We start from the raw sequence: 13,965 nt of genomic DNA, 5'->3' as shown, positions 1-13,965 counted from the left end.
CGACTGTAGCCTTCCCCTATTTATCGCCCCTTTAAAAAAAAGAAAAGACTATTTTGGGGCCGTGTTGCAAAATGACTTACTTGTCTCAAGTAATTGCATCCCAAGTCGGTACTTGCACTCACTTTTTATCAATGCACTTCAATACTGCTGACTATAATATGAAGTTTGTGTTGCTCATTAAATAAAGACGCTCTTAGTCATTAGATAATGGCCAGAGTGTTACAATGTAATCGAATGTATGTAAGACAAGGAAACTGAGTCAGCCCCCCCCCCCCCCCCCATGCTCAAATAGAATTTTGACCTGACACTTATTGTGCTTCTGCAGTAGACACCACTAGACTGCTACTATTATCGCTATTTCCAATGAGTTCCAATTACTTAAAGATGCTCAATTTGTTCAAATATCAAATCAATGGCACAAATCCACACAGATTTGGTGCTGCAAACCGGTTGAGAAGAAGGTTTCTGTCTCTGTCTAATGGACTCACTGTGTGCTCTGCGTGTGAAGATCTTCAGTATCACTAAGAGCAGAGAATAACTGGGTGCCGTTCACGGATGCATCACATCTCTTAAAGAGCAGCAAATAACTTGTTTTAAAAAAGAAAAAAAAACTGGAAATGCCTATTTTTATATTCATGAGGACAAGCACACCTCCTAAAGTATGTCTTTCATAGTCTAATCGTTGTTCTGAGTACTGAACTGGTTAGTGGAACCAAAGCTATTTAAAAACGATTGGAGAGCCCTCAGTACAATTCCTGCGACCATATTTGGGGAACCTCGAAAGACCTCATAAAATAGCTGGACGTCCAGTAGATCCAGATGCTTCAGAATGGTATTTTGCCGGTATACTTGAAACAAACTGTGAACTGAATGAAACTCAGTAATGAAAGTAATGCTGTAACAGATTTGAAAATTGAAGTTGTGGTTGCAAACAAAGACAGGTACTTTGTGCAGTTTGATTGTATGCAGAAAAGTGCGGGTCTCACACACATGGTGTTGCTTCTGTCAGTTCAGACCCGGGGACTGTCAAATAAGAGTTATGAAAAGACGAGCTTGCAATGTTTATGTGACACACCTCAACTTGTGGAAAGATGTGATCGGAGAAACAGACCTGGGACAAACAGGTATTTGAAGCATTTCAGTGATTTGCCCTGTACTTTCCTGTCTTGTCTAATACCTTCAAATCTCTTTCCATCTTCCATGAAATCCTGGTGAGGCATTCATAAGATGCTGTTTTTGGTTTTAATGCAAGACATTTGGTACTGTCAGAATTTCTGGTAAGTTTAGATGGGATGGACACAGGGTAAAGGAGTCATGTGAGAGAATTGGGACACGGCCCAGGCATTCAAATACTCTTCACCCAGGTCTGTGGAGAAAAGCTGAACTCTTACACAGATATGTGACTTACAATAACAACAGGATGAACAATAGAATGTTCAGTGTGTTTTATGGCCATATGTTGAGCAGACTGATGCCTGCCATTGTCTGACTGGGCAAATGTTGTTTGAAATGTTATTTGTTATTCTGAACAGTAAAATCGGGTGTATGGGCTCACAGAACTGAACTGAACTGATTGGTCCTGGATCCAGCAAATCACCAACATAGAAAACTTGAGTGACTATACTGTATGCAAAACAAATATTACACAATAAAATGATACTATTTACCAAATGCCTCCATTATTTGGATGAAATAAGGTTGCGGGGTTATCGATAAACGTAAAATTACATTTTCCCCCAATTCACCCAGTGCCTTAATCACATGATGAATGCTCCACTGTGCACAGATCCAAGTATGATCAACCTACAGAAAAGATTATATGCTACTAATATCCTCTAAATATATGACTTCTCCATTTAATTTGTTCCATATCAGTGCAATGTTGTTTGACATATGCTAGGTCTCCTCCCTCCTTTATTTGACCGTCTTCCCAGTACAATGCTTTTTTACAACACTTTGCTCAAGAACGACGTTTCAAGTGGCAGAAGATCATCTCCACTCATTGCCCTGTGGCTTTAAGGCTAATGTGAGTTCATTTTTTGAGCTAAACCAACTCAACTCTGAAGAGTTAGTTTCTCTTAAGAAGTTAACTTAAGGGTTAGTTTCTCGTAAGAAGTTCACTTAGCAGAGGATGGTTTCAATCCGTCGACCACAGGGTAATGGGCCCAGGACACTTCCACTTCACCACTCTGCTTTGAGAGCAATAGTGCAGACCTCAAGTCTCAAATCCCTAGTTGAGGAGGCTGGTGCGTTCCCTTTAGGTGCTCTCCTGAGGGATCCAGGTTTTTCCAGGCCCCTTTTCCCATAATTGTAATTGATTTTGAAATAACAAGACATGTTTTTTGATGCTGAAGTTTTCAAATAGGCATTCCACTACAGTTTAATACATGGGTCACGTTGGTAAGAGACCATTCGTCCCGCGGGTTGTTTCTGGGACACAGATTATGTCTCCACACCGGTAGATGGCGATGAGCGCGACATACTCAGAAGTCGAGACGCTTGCAACTTATCGCGAGGAAAGGAGCAGACGGATGCTCGGTGGGAAAAAGCATGAGTGGAAGCGGCATAAGTGGTGTGCCTGAAAATAAATAAGAAAGAAAACTAGTTATATTAACCTGACCTGTTGAAACTGTACCCATTTTTAACGATTGGTTTCAAAGGACAAACAGCAAAATGAGTTTGCTCGCCAAAATCGCTGAAATCGAGAACGAGGTTGGTTTGCTAACATCGGTTGTGAACACCGCATGACGCGAAAGCTTGCTAGCTAGAATTTAGCTAACCGTTTATGAATGACGGCCTTTTTCATGGCCGGACTGCTTAGCTGTCAGTAACTTGCAGCAGGACAATTCTAGTTGTTTTTTGGCCTAACACACCAATGTTTCAAGACCATGCGATTGTTAATGAAGTTACTGGTCAGTAAATTAAGGAAACTGGGCACTACATGACAAGAGTTTTGGCCCAGGGGTTAGCCGGCTCTCTGAGCCGAACGTTCAAGCGAACAGGTTGTCAAGATAACTTTGCTAATTCGCATGATAGTCGGGCTGTTTATCTGTCATTATATTTGATACCGTCACGCGGTCCATATACCTACACTGTCTCCACTCATGATGGGCCAAGGTTGTAATTTTAGAGACATCCTGATGGAAATGTCTTTCAGTGGTTAGCGACGTTTAGGAAAGTACACAGTAAATCTTGTCAGGTTACTCTTACCCCCCCCCGTGCGCAGCTACTATGTCACACGGAATCGTTAATTATAATGATGAGTTGTGGAGGACATCATATGTTTATACCTGCCTTTGTTTTATTTTGCATATATACACATAGTTTACTGATGCGGCTTCATAAAGTTAGTTTATGAAAGGGAAACCGACTTTATTTGACCGACTTTATTTTTCCAGAATATGGTGATGTTAACTGCTGTCATGTAGAACATGCTCAGTATGAATTAATGAACTGCGTTTTGCTCTTTCCCGTAGATGGCTCGGACTCAGAGGAACAAGGCCACGGCACACCACCTGGGTCTGCTGAAGGCTCGCTTGGCGAAGCTGAGGAGAGAACTCATTACTCCTAAAGGAGGTGGTGGAGGAGGCACAGGAGAAGGTCTGTCAAAGCACTTAGTATGATGGTCAACGAGACCTAATGATCTTCCTACATTATGGATTTTAGACAGGGACCATTCAGAGCACAGGACCTCCTGTCAGAGTTCTGATTCAGAGCCCTTGCTGTTGAGGTGAGAAGGATGTTTCTTGCATTTAAGCCATTCATTTTTTTTTTTTTGTGGTCCTGCCTGTTGCAGGTTTTGACGTAGCAAAGACAGGTGATGCTCGTATTGGGTTCGTGGGTTTCCCCTCGGTGGGGAAGTCCACTCTGCTCAGTAACCTGGCGGGCGTTTACTCTGAGGTCGCCGCGTACGAGTTTACAACGCTCACCACCGTGCCGGGTGTCATCCGCTACAAAGGAGCCAAGATCCAGGTACAGGCTGCAGCTGCTCGAGTCCAGAAGAGTAATTCCATGAATATGTCATTGAATACATTACTGCTAACATGTTACAATGTGAAGGTCTGGTGTAACTCTGTCTTAGATGTGTCTATGCAGTGTCTTCTATGATATATTTTACTTTGCTGAAAACTTGCTTTGACCTGTCAAACATCTGCAACTCATTAGTAGCTGCCAGGTTGTTGATGTTTTTTGTTTTGTTATGTTGCCTGTACGAGTCGTTCTCTTAGACGTTGTGCTGTGTTTGTGTTGTCTGCATCATCAGCTCCTGGATTTGCCAGGTATCATCGAGGGAGCTAAGGACGGCAAGGGCAGAGGTCGACAGGTCATTGCAGGTCAGAGAACAGTACGCACACATGCTTTCTACCTGCATATACACACACATACTGATCACACATGTACATACATACTGACCACACACATATATACATACTGACTACAAATACACATGCCCGCTGACCGCAAATATACACACATACTGAGCACAAATAAACAGGCATACTGACTGCAAACACATACACCCAGTGCCTGACCACATACACGTGCTTAACACCCAGTGCCTGCATAGACTGAATGTACGTTGTATAAACAAAGTTTCGAGTTCTTTGCCATTTTTTAGCATCAGGTTACACACAGTGGAATCAGGATACGAACTAGATGCAATTCACCCCTATTCACGGTTTGGTTTGTACCTTGGTTTTTGGGCCACGGTTAGGTGTTTATCACGGTTTGGGTTGAAAGATAATTGAACCAGGTCAGGACTGAAGTGTTTCTTTCTTTTTAAACATAGAAATTGAACACAAAAGAGTAAATCGATACAAACAGCAGCACCGCTATGACCTTTTTCACATCAAATCGCAGCTGCTTGGACACGAGAAAAACAACCTCCTGCCTCGAAAACCTTAGAGATTCAGATCTGATTGTCTGAATATGATTCACATATTCTAGTCTAACTTACATTATTTATGGTCTGTGTAACCAGGTCTGTGTGTATATGCACGCAGCATAATGAGCACAGTGCATATATGTTCTCATGATGAAAGAAATGAAAAGAAAAAGAAAAGGTATTTAAATTATGATTAACATTATTTCTGATGATCAAAGGGACAAACCGTTTGGAATGTTGTCCTACACTGGAAATATATACGGATGTGGCATCACAGTCTCAAAATAAAAACATCGGCATAAGAACTGAGGTGACAAGAAAAAAAGTCCACAATTCTCTACACACATATCGTGAACTTAACCCAAGGTGTGCACGAGGATGGTTTTCGGTGTCCGTGGAAAACTGTTACTCACCTAATACATATAGAGGAGTTGAGTACTTATTAATGCACGTTATGATGAAATTGGACATTTGGACAATATAAACAGCCAATCAATCCCTGGCCAGTCACATAGTCCACTGCTCTCATGATTCCTGTGGTCTTTCCTCCTCCTCTCTTGCGCCATCCAGTGGCTCGAACCTGTAACCTCATCCTCATCGTGCTGGACGTTCTGAAGCCTCTGGGACACAAGAAGCTGATAGAGCACGAACTGGAGGGCTTTGGCATTCGTCTCAACAAGAAACCCCCGAACATCGGCTTCAAGAAGAAAGACAAGGGTGGCATCAACTTCACGGCCACAGTACGCTATGAGTCTTCACCTCTTTTATTTCCGTTTGTTTGTTTGTTTGTTTGTTTGTTTGTTTTCCAAAATTCATACCGTGGTAGCGTTACTCAGGCTCACGGTCTGTCACTGTTGGCTCTTAGTGTGCGCAGAGTGAGCTGGACGGGGAGACGGTGAAGAGCATCCTGGCGGAGTACAAAATCCACAACGCCGACGTGACCCTCAGGAGCGACTCTACCGCCGATGACCTCATCGACGTGGTGGAGGGAAATCGGTGAGTTCCTCGACCTCGAACGCACCCCGACCCCCCCCCCCCCCCCCAAAACTCTCCGCCCGGCCAAACTCGTCCTTTACTGGGTCGTCGTTGTTCCGCATCCAACCTTGACGTTCCTTCTCCTCCCTCTTTCCTTTTTCCCGCCCAGGGTTTACATTCCCTGTATTTATGTGCTGAACAAAATCGACCAGATCTCCATCGAGGAGCTGGACCTCATCTACAAGATTCCCCACTGCGTCCCGATCTCCGCCCATCACCGCTGGAACTTTGACGACCTGCTGGAGAAGATCTGGGACTACCTGCATTTAGTGCGCATGTGAGTGACCAAAAAAAAAATCACCAGCATGAGGGAGCCAGGCACCTCTTAAGATCAGATAAAGGAAAATTGTAGAGGCTAAGATGCATATATTCTTCCACTTTTAAAGTGAACAGTTAAGCTGTACAAGTTTGACATGTTTAAGTCTGTGTTTCTAGTTCAGTTAATCTAAGTTTGCTGACTGTTTATGATGCAGCGTGTGATAAACTTAGCTGCATAGCATACCTGAGATAAAAATATATTTGCTGCGTATGGCGGACTGACTCTGTTCCAAAATTCGTGAAATGCTTCCCTTCTTTATGACCTCGCTCTAGTGGCACTAAATTGGCGAAGTTTGTTTGGTGTCATTTTAACACATTCAGTCCTGGTAGAATTTTAGTAACTTTAGTTTAAAAAGACACAAGAGCCCCTTTCACACATGCAGTTTTAGCCATTAATGTTCAGGAAATTTTCCAGACAAGGGTTATGCGTGAATGTAAGCCAGAGTCAGAATGAAGGAAAAGTTGACCAGGTGATTTTCTGGGACCAGAACTATTCCAGGACTGAGTAAGGTTCCTGGAAATGGTGCGGATAGTCTGAAGTGTGAGCAACGCTGTGACATTGCTGGTTCAGAGGATGATGTTTTTGATGACATATTTGTCCGGTGATTTTTCTTACAGCAGGTTTAGCCAGGAGATTTCAATCAGTTAAACAAAAGCTAGTGAACCTGCGATAAGCGGTCGACAAAGATAACCCAGTATGTAGCAACACTGGTTGTTTACAAAACGTATTGTAAATTAATAACATCGTCAGCAAATCGACACCCGATAGGATCTGTTCACGTATCATTTCATTCATTCATCCGTTCCTATATTTGGTAAAGGAAGAAGTTTTAACTTAGGAGTCATATCTTCTCTGGGATTTTCATTCCATCTGTGAACATTCTTGTCCTGGCCAAGGGGTGCAAATGTGAAAGGGGGAGTCCGCCAGCAATCCCGGAAAAGTTAAGCCGGCAGCATTCCGGGTTCTGTGTCTGGAAAAGGCTATGGAAAAGGAAGCTTGTATAAGGACAGGCCACAGTCATTCAGATAACTAAATGACATTTTCGTACAGGTGCAATAGTGCAGTAGTGTTGACTGACGGAATAGTCATTCTCTCTCGTTCTGACTGTCGTCTGCGTTTCAGCCACACATCTCGGTCTCGCACGCAACGCTGGGGTCAAGGTGCATGTCTGCCTGGCGCTGCTGTAAGTTTACTGACACACATTAACTGAGGGGGTTTGTGTTTCGGTTTCTTTTCCTACAGCTATACCAAACCGAAAGGCCAACTTCCTGACTACACCGCTCCAGTGGTCCTTCCAAACGGACGGACGTCTGTGGAGGACTTCTGCCTAAAGATCCACAAAAACCTAATTAAAGAGTTCAAGTAGTAAGTCACGCCTCTTTCATGAGCTTTGCAAGCTACACACGTGTGTTAAGCACTTTAACTTCATTCCTGTGCCAACCAGAGGAGGATGGGTTCCCCCCTATGAGTCTTTGTTCCACTCGAGGCAGCTTCCAGTGTTGCCTTAGGCTTGCTGACTTGGGATACTTCAGGCCTGGTATACTGCAAAGCACCTTTGTGACAATGTCCACTGTGAAAAGCACTGTACATATGTAATTGAATGTGAAGTGTGCTCCTCAAAAAAAAAAAAAAAACAAAAAAAAGGTCCAGGGGATCGTGATCAGCGCTGGTTCCCCAGGCTGGTATCTCAGACGGGGCACTGTCTCTCTTGCTGGTCCCCATTGGTTCCCACTACAGCCAGTCACGGACACATCACCATGTTAACATTGTTCTCCTTCAGTTGCCCTGTGTTGCCCGAATGGTGAGATGCAGCCACAGAGTGAAAACGTTCAGTCACTGTTTTCACATGTTTCACAGACACTGTGTGTTTGCCTCACTGGTCCAGGCCGTGTGAACGGAGCACTTACACAACACACGAGTCATTGGCCATGAAAAACGAATGAAGCCCCTGTATTTATGAATGGGAAACAAGGCCATTGACATGCTTCATACTGCCTAACGTCTGTAACAGGGTTGTGAATGGGGAAACGCAGGTTTGGAGTTTGTGTCTGTTGGTATAGGTTTACTCTCTGACCTCTTACTCTCTGTCTCTGTGCTTTCCAGTGCCTTGGTGTGGGGGTCGTCGGTGAAACACAACCCCCAGAAGGTGGGAAAAGACCACGTGATGGAGGACGAGGATGTCATTCAGCTGGTGAAGAAATAAAGGGAGGGATGGAAATCCACCCGACGGAGAAGGAAAAAGACTCTTGAGAAGCTTTGCATGATCGTTTCGTTCTTATGAAGGAGCGATGAACACGCCCCCCCCCCCCCCCCCCCCCCCCCCCCCCCGGCTGTCTTTCACTCATTTGGTCTTCATTTCATTTTGGTGGAAAAAAAAAAAGAAAAAAACACATGAATGTTGCATCGGACCCCTCTCTTCCCGCCACACACACACACACTTAAGACTTAAGTCTAGTATGACATTGAAACATAGAAGAAACAAAAGTTCAAATGCATCTTAAATGTGGGAAAAGTTCAAAATAAACCCTGGTAATGGAAATCATTCAGCTGTCCTGAGATTTTTGAATCCTTTGACCAGGTCTGTATGACCAACATGGAGAGTGGTTAATTATGCCACATGAGTTTTCCTGAAAACCTTACAAACTCAGAAAAAGGAAAGAAAGATTTGCACCCCATCTCATTACTATTCAGGGTTGTTTTGTTTTGCGGGGGGTTTTTTTTCTTTGGAATGAAAGAAATAAAGCTTTTTTTTTAGTAGGACTGGAGACACACAGGTCCATACACTTTCTGTTTTAGTACAGGACTAACACTGGTACCCGAGGCAGGTGAAGGGGTCACTGAGCTGCAGTCATATTGGATCCAGCATCTTTTAACGGGGCCAGAGGGACAGTTATGCAGGAGGAGGCTGGGATTGGAAAGCGCTGGTGGAAACAGATTGATGGGTACATTTTTACCCTCCTCACCCCTTTAACAGACGGTCACCTCGGGTAATCAGGCTATTTAGTCAATGACACGGCCAGCGCAAAGAACATAGGCTGTTTTATACCCAGACGCACAGTCTGGGGCGGGTTGAGTGGCATGAAACATGCAGTCTGAAATGTCTGATCTCTGTCTGCTCTGGGTTACAGAGAACACTGAAAGGGAAAATTAATGTAAATTCTGCCAGTGGCTGTACTCCACAGTATTGTCTCTCATCACACAATATCCAGATTTGCTTTATGACCTCATCGAAGGAAAAAATTCTTTTTGTGTTTTTTTTTTGTTTTTTTTTTTACTCAGTGACCGGAATGTGTCCGTATCCCAGCAACCACTTTATTTGCAAACAAACGCTGCTGCAGGACAATGGACTGGTAGGTCAGTGCCGAGATGACACGACAGAGCAGCGATGCCGTGTGAATTCATATGTGGGCTGATCTGTTTCCCAGTGCGCTGTCTAATCGCACTGAAATCTCAAGGTGCTAACGTAGGGTATTCTCAGGCTTTGGGTGTATACATGAACCATATCGAATAGAAGTGTGGAGATACATTTGGGTGTATGCATTAACCATATACCAATATCAAGACAGAAGTGTGGATGTATATTTGGGTGTATGCTTAACCATATACCAATAGCAGCAGTGTGGATGTATATTTGGGTGTATGCTTAATCATATACCAATATCAGACAGAAGTGTGGAGATACATTTGAAAATGTGTAAAATTCTAAGACTCAATCCTTTGGCATGAACATTTCTCACTGCCCCCCCCCCCTCAAATTTTTTTTTACTGTAGTCGTGACATTGGCACTCTTTCTCCTGAAGTTTACATACTGTAATGGGGACATTGTTGCTTTGTGCTCAGTCTAAAAAAAAAAAAAAAAACAGTTCTTCTAAGTTTCTCTGGCGAAGAATTTCAGCCAAGTGAACTAAACTGGAATTGTCACCTGGCAAAACCACTTCTGTGTCACTTGAAGAGAGAGTGTTTACAGGTGTCTGTTGGAAGGTGTGCTACTAGTCTTCCATAAAGCAGAGAGGAGCCAAACGTATGCACCAGATCATCTCCTCCCTGAGAACTGCACAGAAACAGGCGTGCATCACTGAGCCTTCTGTCTCTCGCACCAAAGTCTGAAGGGTAATTGCACGTGTAGTGTTAGGGAGCCGGCAGCAATTCTGTCACAAAAGAAAAGGACATGTTTCTTGCTCGCATGCATTATTAAAAGGTGGTAAGACAGCGAGTGATTGAATTTTGACCTGTTGAGATGAAGAATGTGTGGTCTGAGCTGAACCCCACGGATGTATGATTGGTAAGTACCCCCCCCCCACCCCCCACCTGCCGACTCTTCCAAAGGGGTTATTGAGTTCATGTCGGATGAAATGGAGGCATATTGGAGGACTCTGGAGGAATAGTCAGGGGTTTTTTTTCCTTTTTTTTGGATGCTGTGTCTATAGAGGAACTGCTTGCATTCAGCCTGCCAGCAAGAACATCACTAATCAAGCTCCGCCCCTCCCCCACCCACCTCCCCTGCTGCACTTTCCCCCTGTAAATTATAGCAGCACTTTAGCTAATGAAAGAGTTGAAGTCCGGGCACTAATAAAAGCCATTAAGTGAATAAAGCACTTCCCCCTCTAACAAAATTAAAGAATCGGCCCCCCCCCCCCTTCAAGAGGTTGGACTCCATATTAATATTTATGAAATGCGGAACTGGACCCCGAACCCCCTCCCAATGACACCCAACCTACCCCACCCTACCGAAGTTGTCTTCAATGGTCCACCTATCCCAGGACATCTTGAGCGACCCCCCCGCGAGCGGAGGGAGGGGCAGAGGGTGTGGGGTGTTTGGAGGAGAGACGCCCAGGGCAGTTTGTCTCCAGTCCATCCAGCCGGTCCAGTTCAGACACCTACCTCAGAACAGCGTCTCACCATCTCCACCTCCTCAACCTCAACTCTTCCCCTTATGCCGCCGTGGAGCCGAGGGAAGGCAGGGGCAAACGGTCCGGATGGAGAACCGGATGGAGAACAGGATGGAGAACCGTCTGGAGAACGTCCTTCTCCAGAATGACCCCGTCTAAGGGCTTCTGACAGACTCTGAGAAAGGTAGGACAAAATGGGAAATGTAATTATATTGTTTGACTGTCTGATTGTTGTCTCTCTCTCTCTTTCTCCCCACAGACAGCTGCACACAGCTCCTGGAATCCTTTTACGAAACCGAAACGTAAAGAACCGTCCGTGATATCCAAAGAAGCGAAAGAGAGCGGAGCGAAAGAAAGTGGCGGCAAAGGACATTTCTCAAACCGTCCCCCAACGGGTAAGACGTTGAGAAGTCTTTAATCGTATACACTATGTGATGAGTACAGTCATTAAAAAAAAAATTAAATTCAACCAAAGGAGCAATATCACAACAAGCTTATATGAAGTAAACCGTTGGTCTATATCTAGCCATGATGTCATCTCAGCCATTCACATTTTCCATATGCTCAGAGACATTGTTTTCTCTCTCTCTCTCTTCACTTTCGTGAAAGAGATTTCATCGTCTCAAAGTTGAATCGGAATCCTATTGTTGTGTTTGTTTTTGTCTTATTTTCATTAGCCGAAGTGGTGGAGTCGTCCTTTAGTGGGTAATTGACACCCCAACTCTTCCTGGTCTCCCCTCAGAATCTCTCCTGGGAAATGATAAGTATGGAAGTAACGAGATTACCATCTAAACAGATTGGCAGAGCTTTGGCAAATTTCATTTTTGGGAAAAGCCATTTATGGTGTGTGCACAGATGTGTCACTGGTCTGTACGCTCGTCTCAGAGAAGCATTTGCATCTTGTTCATCCAATTTTGTTCAAACACAGCTGAAACCCTCCTCTTTTTTTACCAAGGTCTTTCAGCTCTGCGTTTAGGCCGAGCAGAACCAAGTTTTCTGGTTTCTCGCAGGACGGTTTTGTTGCTTGTCTGTACTTTACTTAACTTGACTTTATGTTCTTATTCCTCCTTGTCTCTGCACTTGGAAACAGAGACTAATCTAAGTCTATTAGAAGTGGGGACCAGAGAGCAGCATCTCTTTAGAAGCTATAGATGTTCTTTAACAAGACAACCATCGCTCCCACAAACTCTGTTTCTATTGATTTTCTAAGAAGACAAACAGGGCAATTCATTCATGTCTAAGTGATTTGATTAACAAAACCATTTTTGTTTGTGATGCCTATACAGGGTGAACTCCTAAGTCTTTCTTATCTTTTATATTTATACTGTATTTCTTGAAAATGGATGCATTTAACAGGTTGGTTGTTTTATAGGTCTTTGTGCGTGATTATCAGGGAGGTGCGAGGTTTGAAAATGGGGGTGGGGTTTGACGCAGTTTTTTGCGCAGGAAGGGCGGTGCCATATTTTTCCGCAGTGAGTGTACGACCTATGACTAATCCTTTTTTTTTTTTTTTTAATTTTGCAGATGTCCTTAGTCGCACTGTATCACGAACATAGTTCCTCCTCCTCCTCACCTTTCGTGTGAGACAGTTCCAAGCCAGTCCATCACTTTGCAAAGACCTCTGTGACCCTTAGCCATCCTGAAATAAATGAGGCCTGGGGTCTTGGTCGCGTCAACTTTTTTTTTCGGGTTTATAGATTAAGCCGTCTTGACTTTGTACTAGACTTTTCCTTCACGAACCGCAGGATGCTGGTGACACATCAAACCCAGTCTGGAAAAGGACAGAATCTTCGGAACGCTTCAGCCGTCGGAATCATCCCCACCCATGTCTTACAGCTTCACGAGTTTCCACCTTACACTTCACCCATTTGATTTGGATCTGCTCACTTTTTTTTTTCTTTTTTTTTTTCCGAACAGCATGTTTAACGTCCTCTGCATCTGCAGAGCAGGAGTGAATTTCATGTCCGCTGAATTGCTTTCTCTCTCGTCGCAGGCTGTGTCTCCGGACCGAACCCTGAAGCCAGACGATGCCTCTGCCGTCTCAGGCCTCTCTGCCCAGGACCCCATTGTGCTTGATCTAACCATGCGGTTTCTCATCTGTCCATGGTTGCGCCAAGCACTTTGGAGACTTGTGTGCTCTCTCTCCTGCTTCAGTCTTCACCCTCTCCAAAACTTTCCACTCCGTCCCTTACTCTGCATCACCAAACCAGCAGCGTGGACTGCTGGAGACAATCTCCCTTCTTACACTATTGTCTTGTTCATTCAGTAGTTTGATTTTTTTCTTTTTCCTTTTTTTCTATTTTTTTTTTTTTAATTTGTCTTAACTGGAAAGGAGTGAAACTCAGAATGAGTTAAGTCTACAGTGAAAGAAACTGTAGTCATGGCGGGATTCGATGTTGCCACTGTCAAAACAAGCTCCAAACCAGAGGGTAACATCCCATGTTCTCATTGGTGACCTTGGGGTTGAACTGTCCAATCGTAATGAAGCCAGGAAATGGAAGTGCAGCTGTATTAAAACGTAGGCAGGGCATTTGTACAACCTCCATTTGCGTAATGCAATTTTGAGCCAAAGACACACAAGAAGAATCTGCCATCGTTGGTGAGTAACTTTGTTGTTTCCAATCTCAGTTTAAGCAAATGACAAAATAAAGGAACAGATTAAAAAAAACTGAGTTTGATTGTCTGGGATGGTCATCCATATGACTTGGCAAATATTAAAAAAAAAAAAAAAAGTAGACATATTATGATAAAATAGTTGGGGGAGGGGGGTCAATATAGATTAGTCAGTAGGTCTGTGCAGACTTAATTTACCCTAGTGAGTGTGTACTTCTGTTCCTCCA

The 13,965-nt window shown here is 43.8% G+C and overlaps 1 protein-coding gene across 2 annotated transcripts; it reads left to right on the top strand.

Annotated features, from left to right (window-relative positions):
• The first annotated feature begins 2,547 nt into the window (after positions 1 to 2,547).
• On the top strand, positions 2,548 to 8,558 carry drg1 (developmentally regulated GTP binding protein 1). 2 transcript variants are annotated; one of them, XM_030768146.1, is made up of 9 exons: positions 2,548 to 2,712; positions 3,477 to 3,600; positions 3,797 to 3,972; positions 4,262 to 4,331; positions 5,453 to 5,622; positions 5,748 to 5,878; positions 6,027 to 6,194; positions 7,479 to 7,601; positions 8,340 to 8,558. In XM_030768146.1, the coding sequence occupies exons 1-9, from the start codon at positions 2,674 to 2,676 to the stop codon at positions 8,437 to 8,439; spliced, it is 1,101 nt and encodes a 366-aa protein (XP_030624006.1). In that variant the 5' UTR covers positions 2,548 to 2,673; the 3' UTR covers positions 8,440 to 8,558. The 2 variants fall into 2 exon arrangements, with proteins under 2 accessions (XP_030624006.1, XP_030624007.1); XM_030768147.1 differs by having other exon boundaries at positions 5,453 to 5,633; positions 5,759 to 5,878.
• Positions 8,559 to 13,965: the final 5,407 nt, after the last annotated feature.

The sequence above is a fragment of the Chanos chanos genome, chromosome 3 (genome assembly GCF_902362185.1).
Source record: "Chanos chanos chromosome 3, fChaCha1.1, whole genome shotgun sequence".
Lineage (NCBI taxonomy): Eukaryota > Metazoa > Chordata > Actinopteri > Gonorynchiformes > Chanidae > Chanos > Chanos chanos.
The sequence above is the reverse complement of the archived record's forward strand: the minus strand, read 5'-3'. Positions and strand labels throughout refer to the sequence as shown.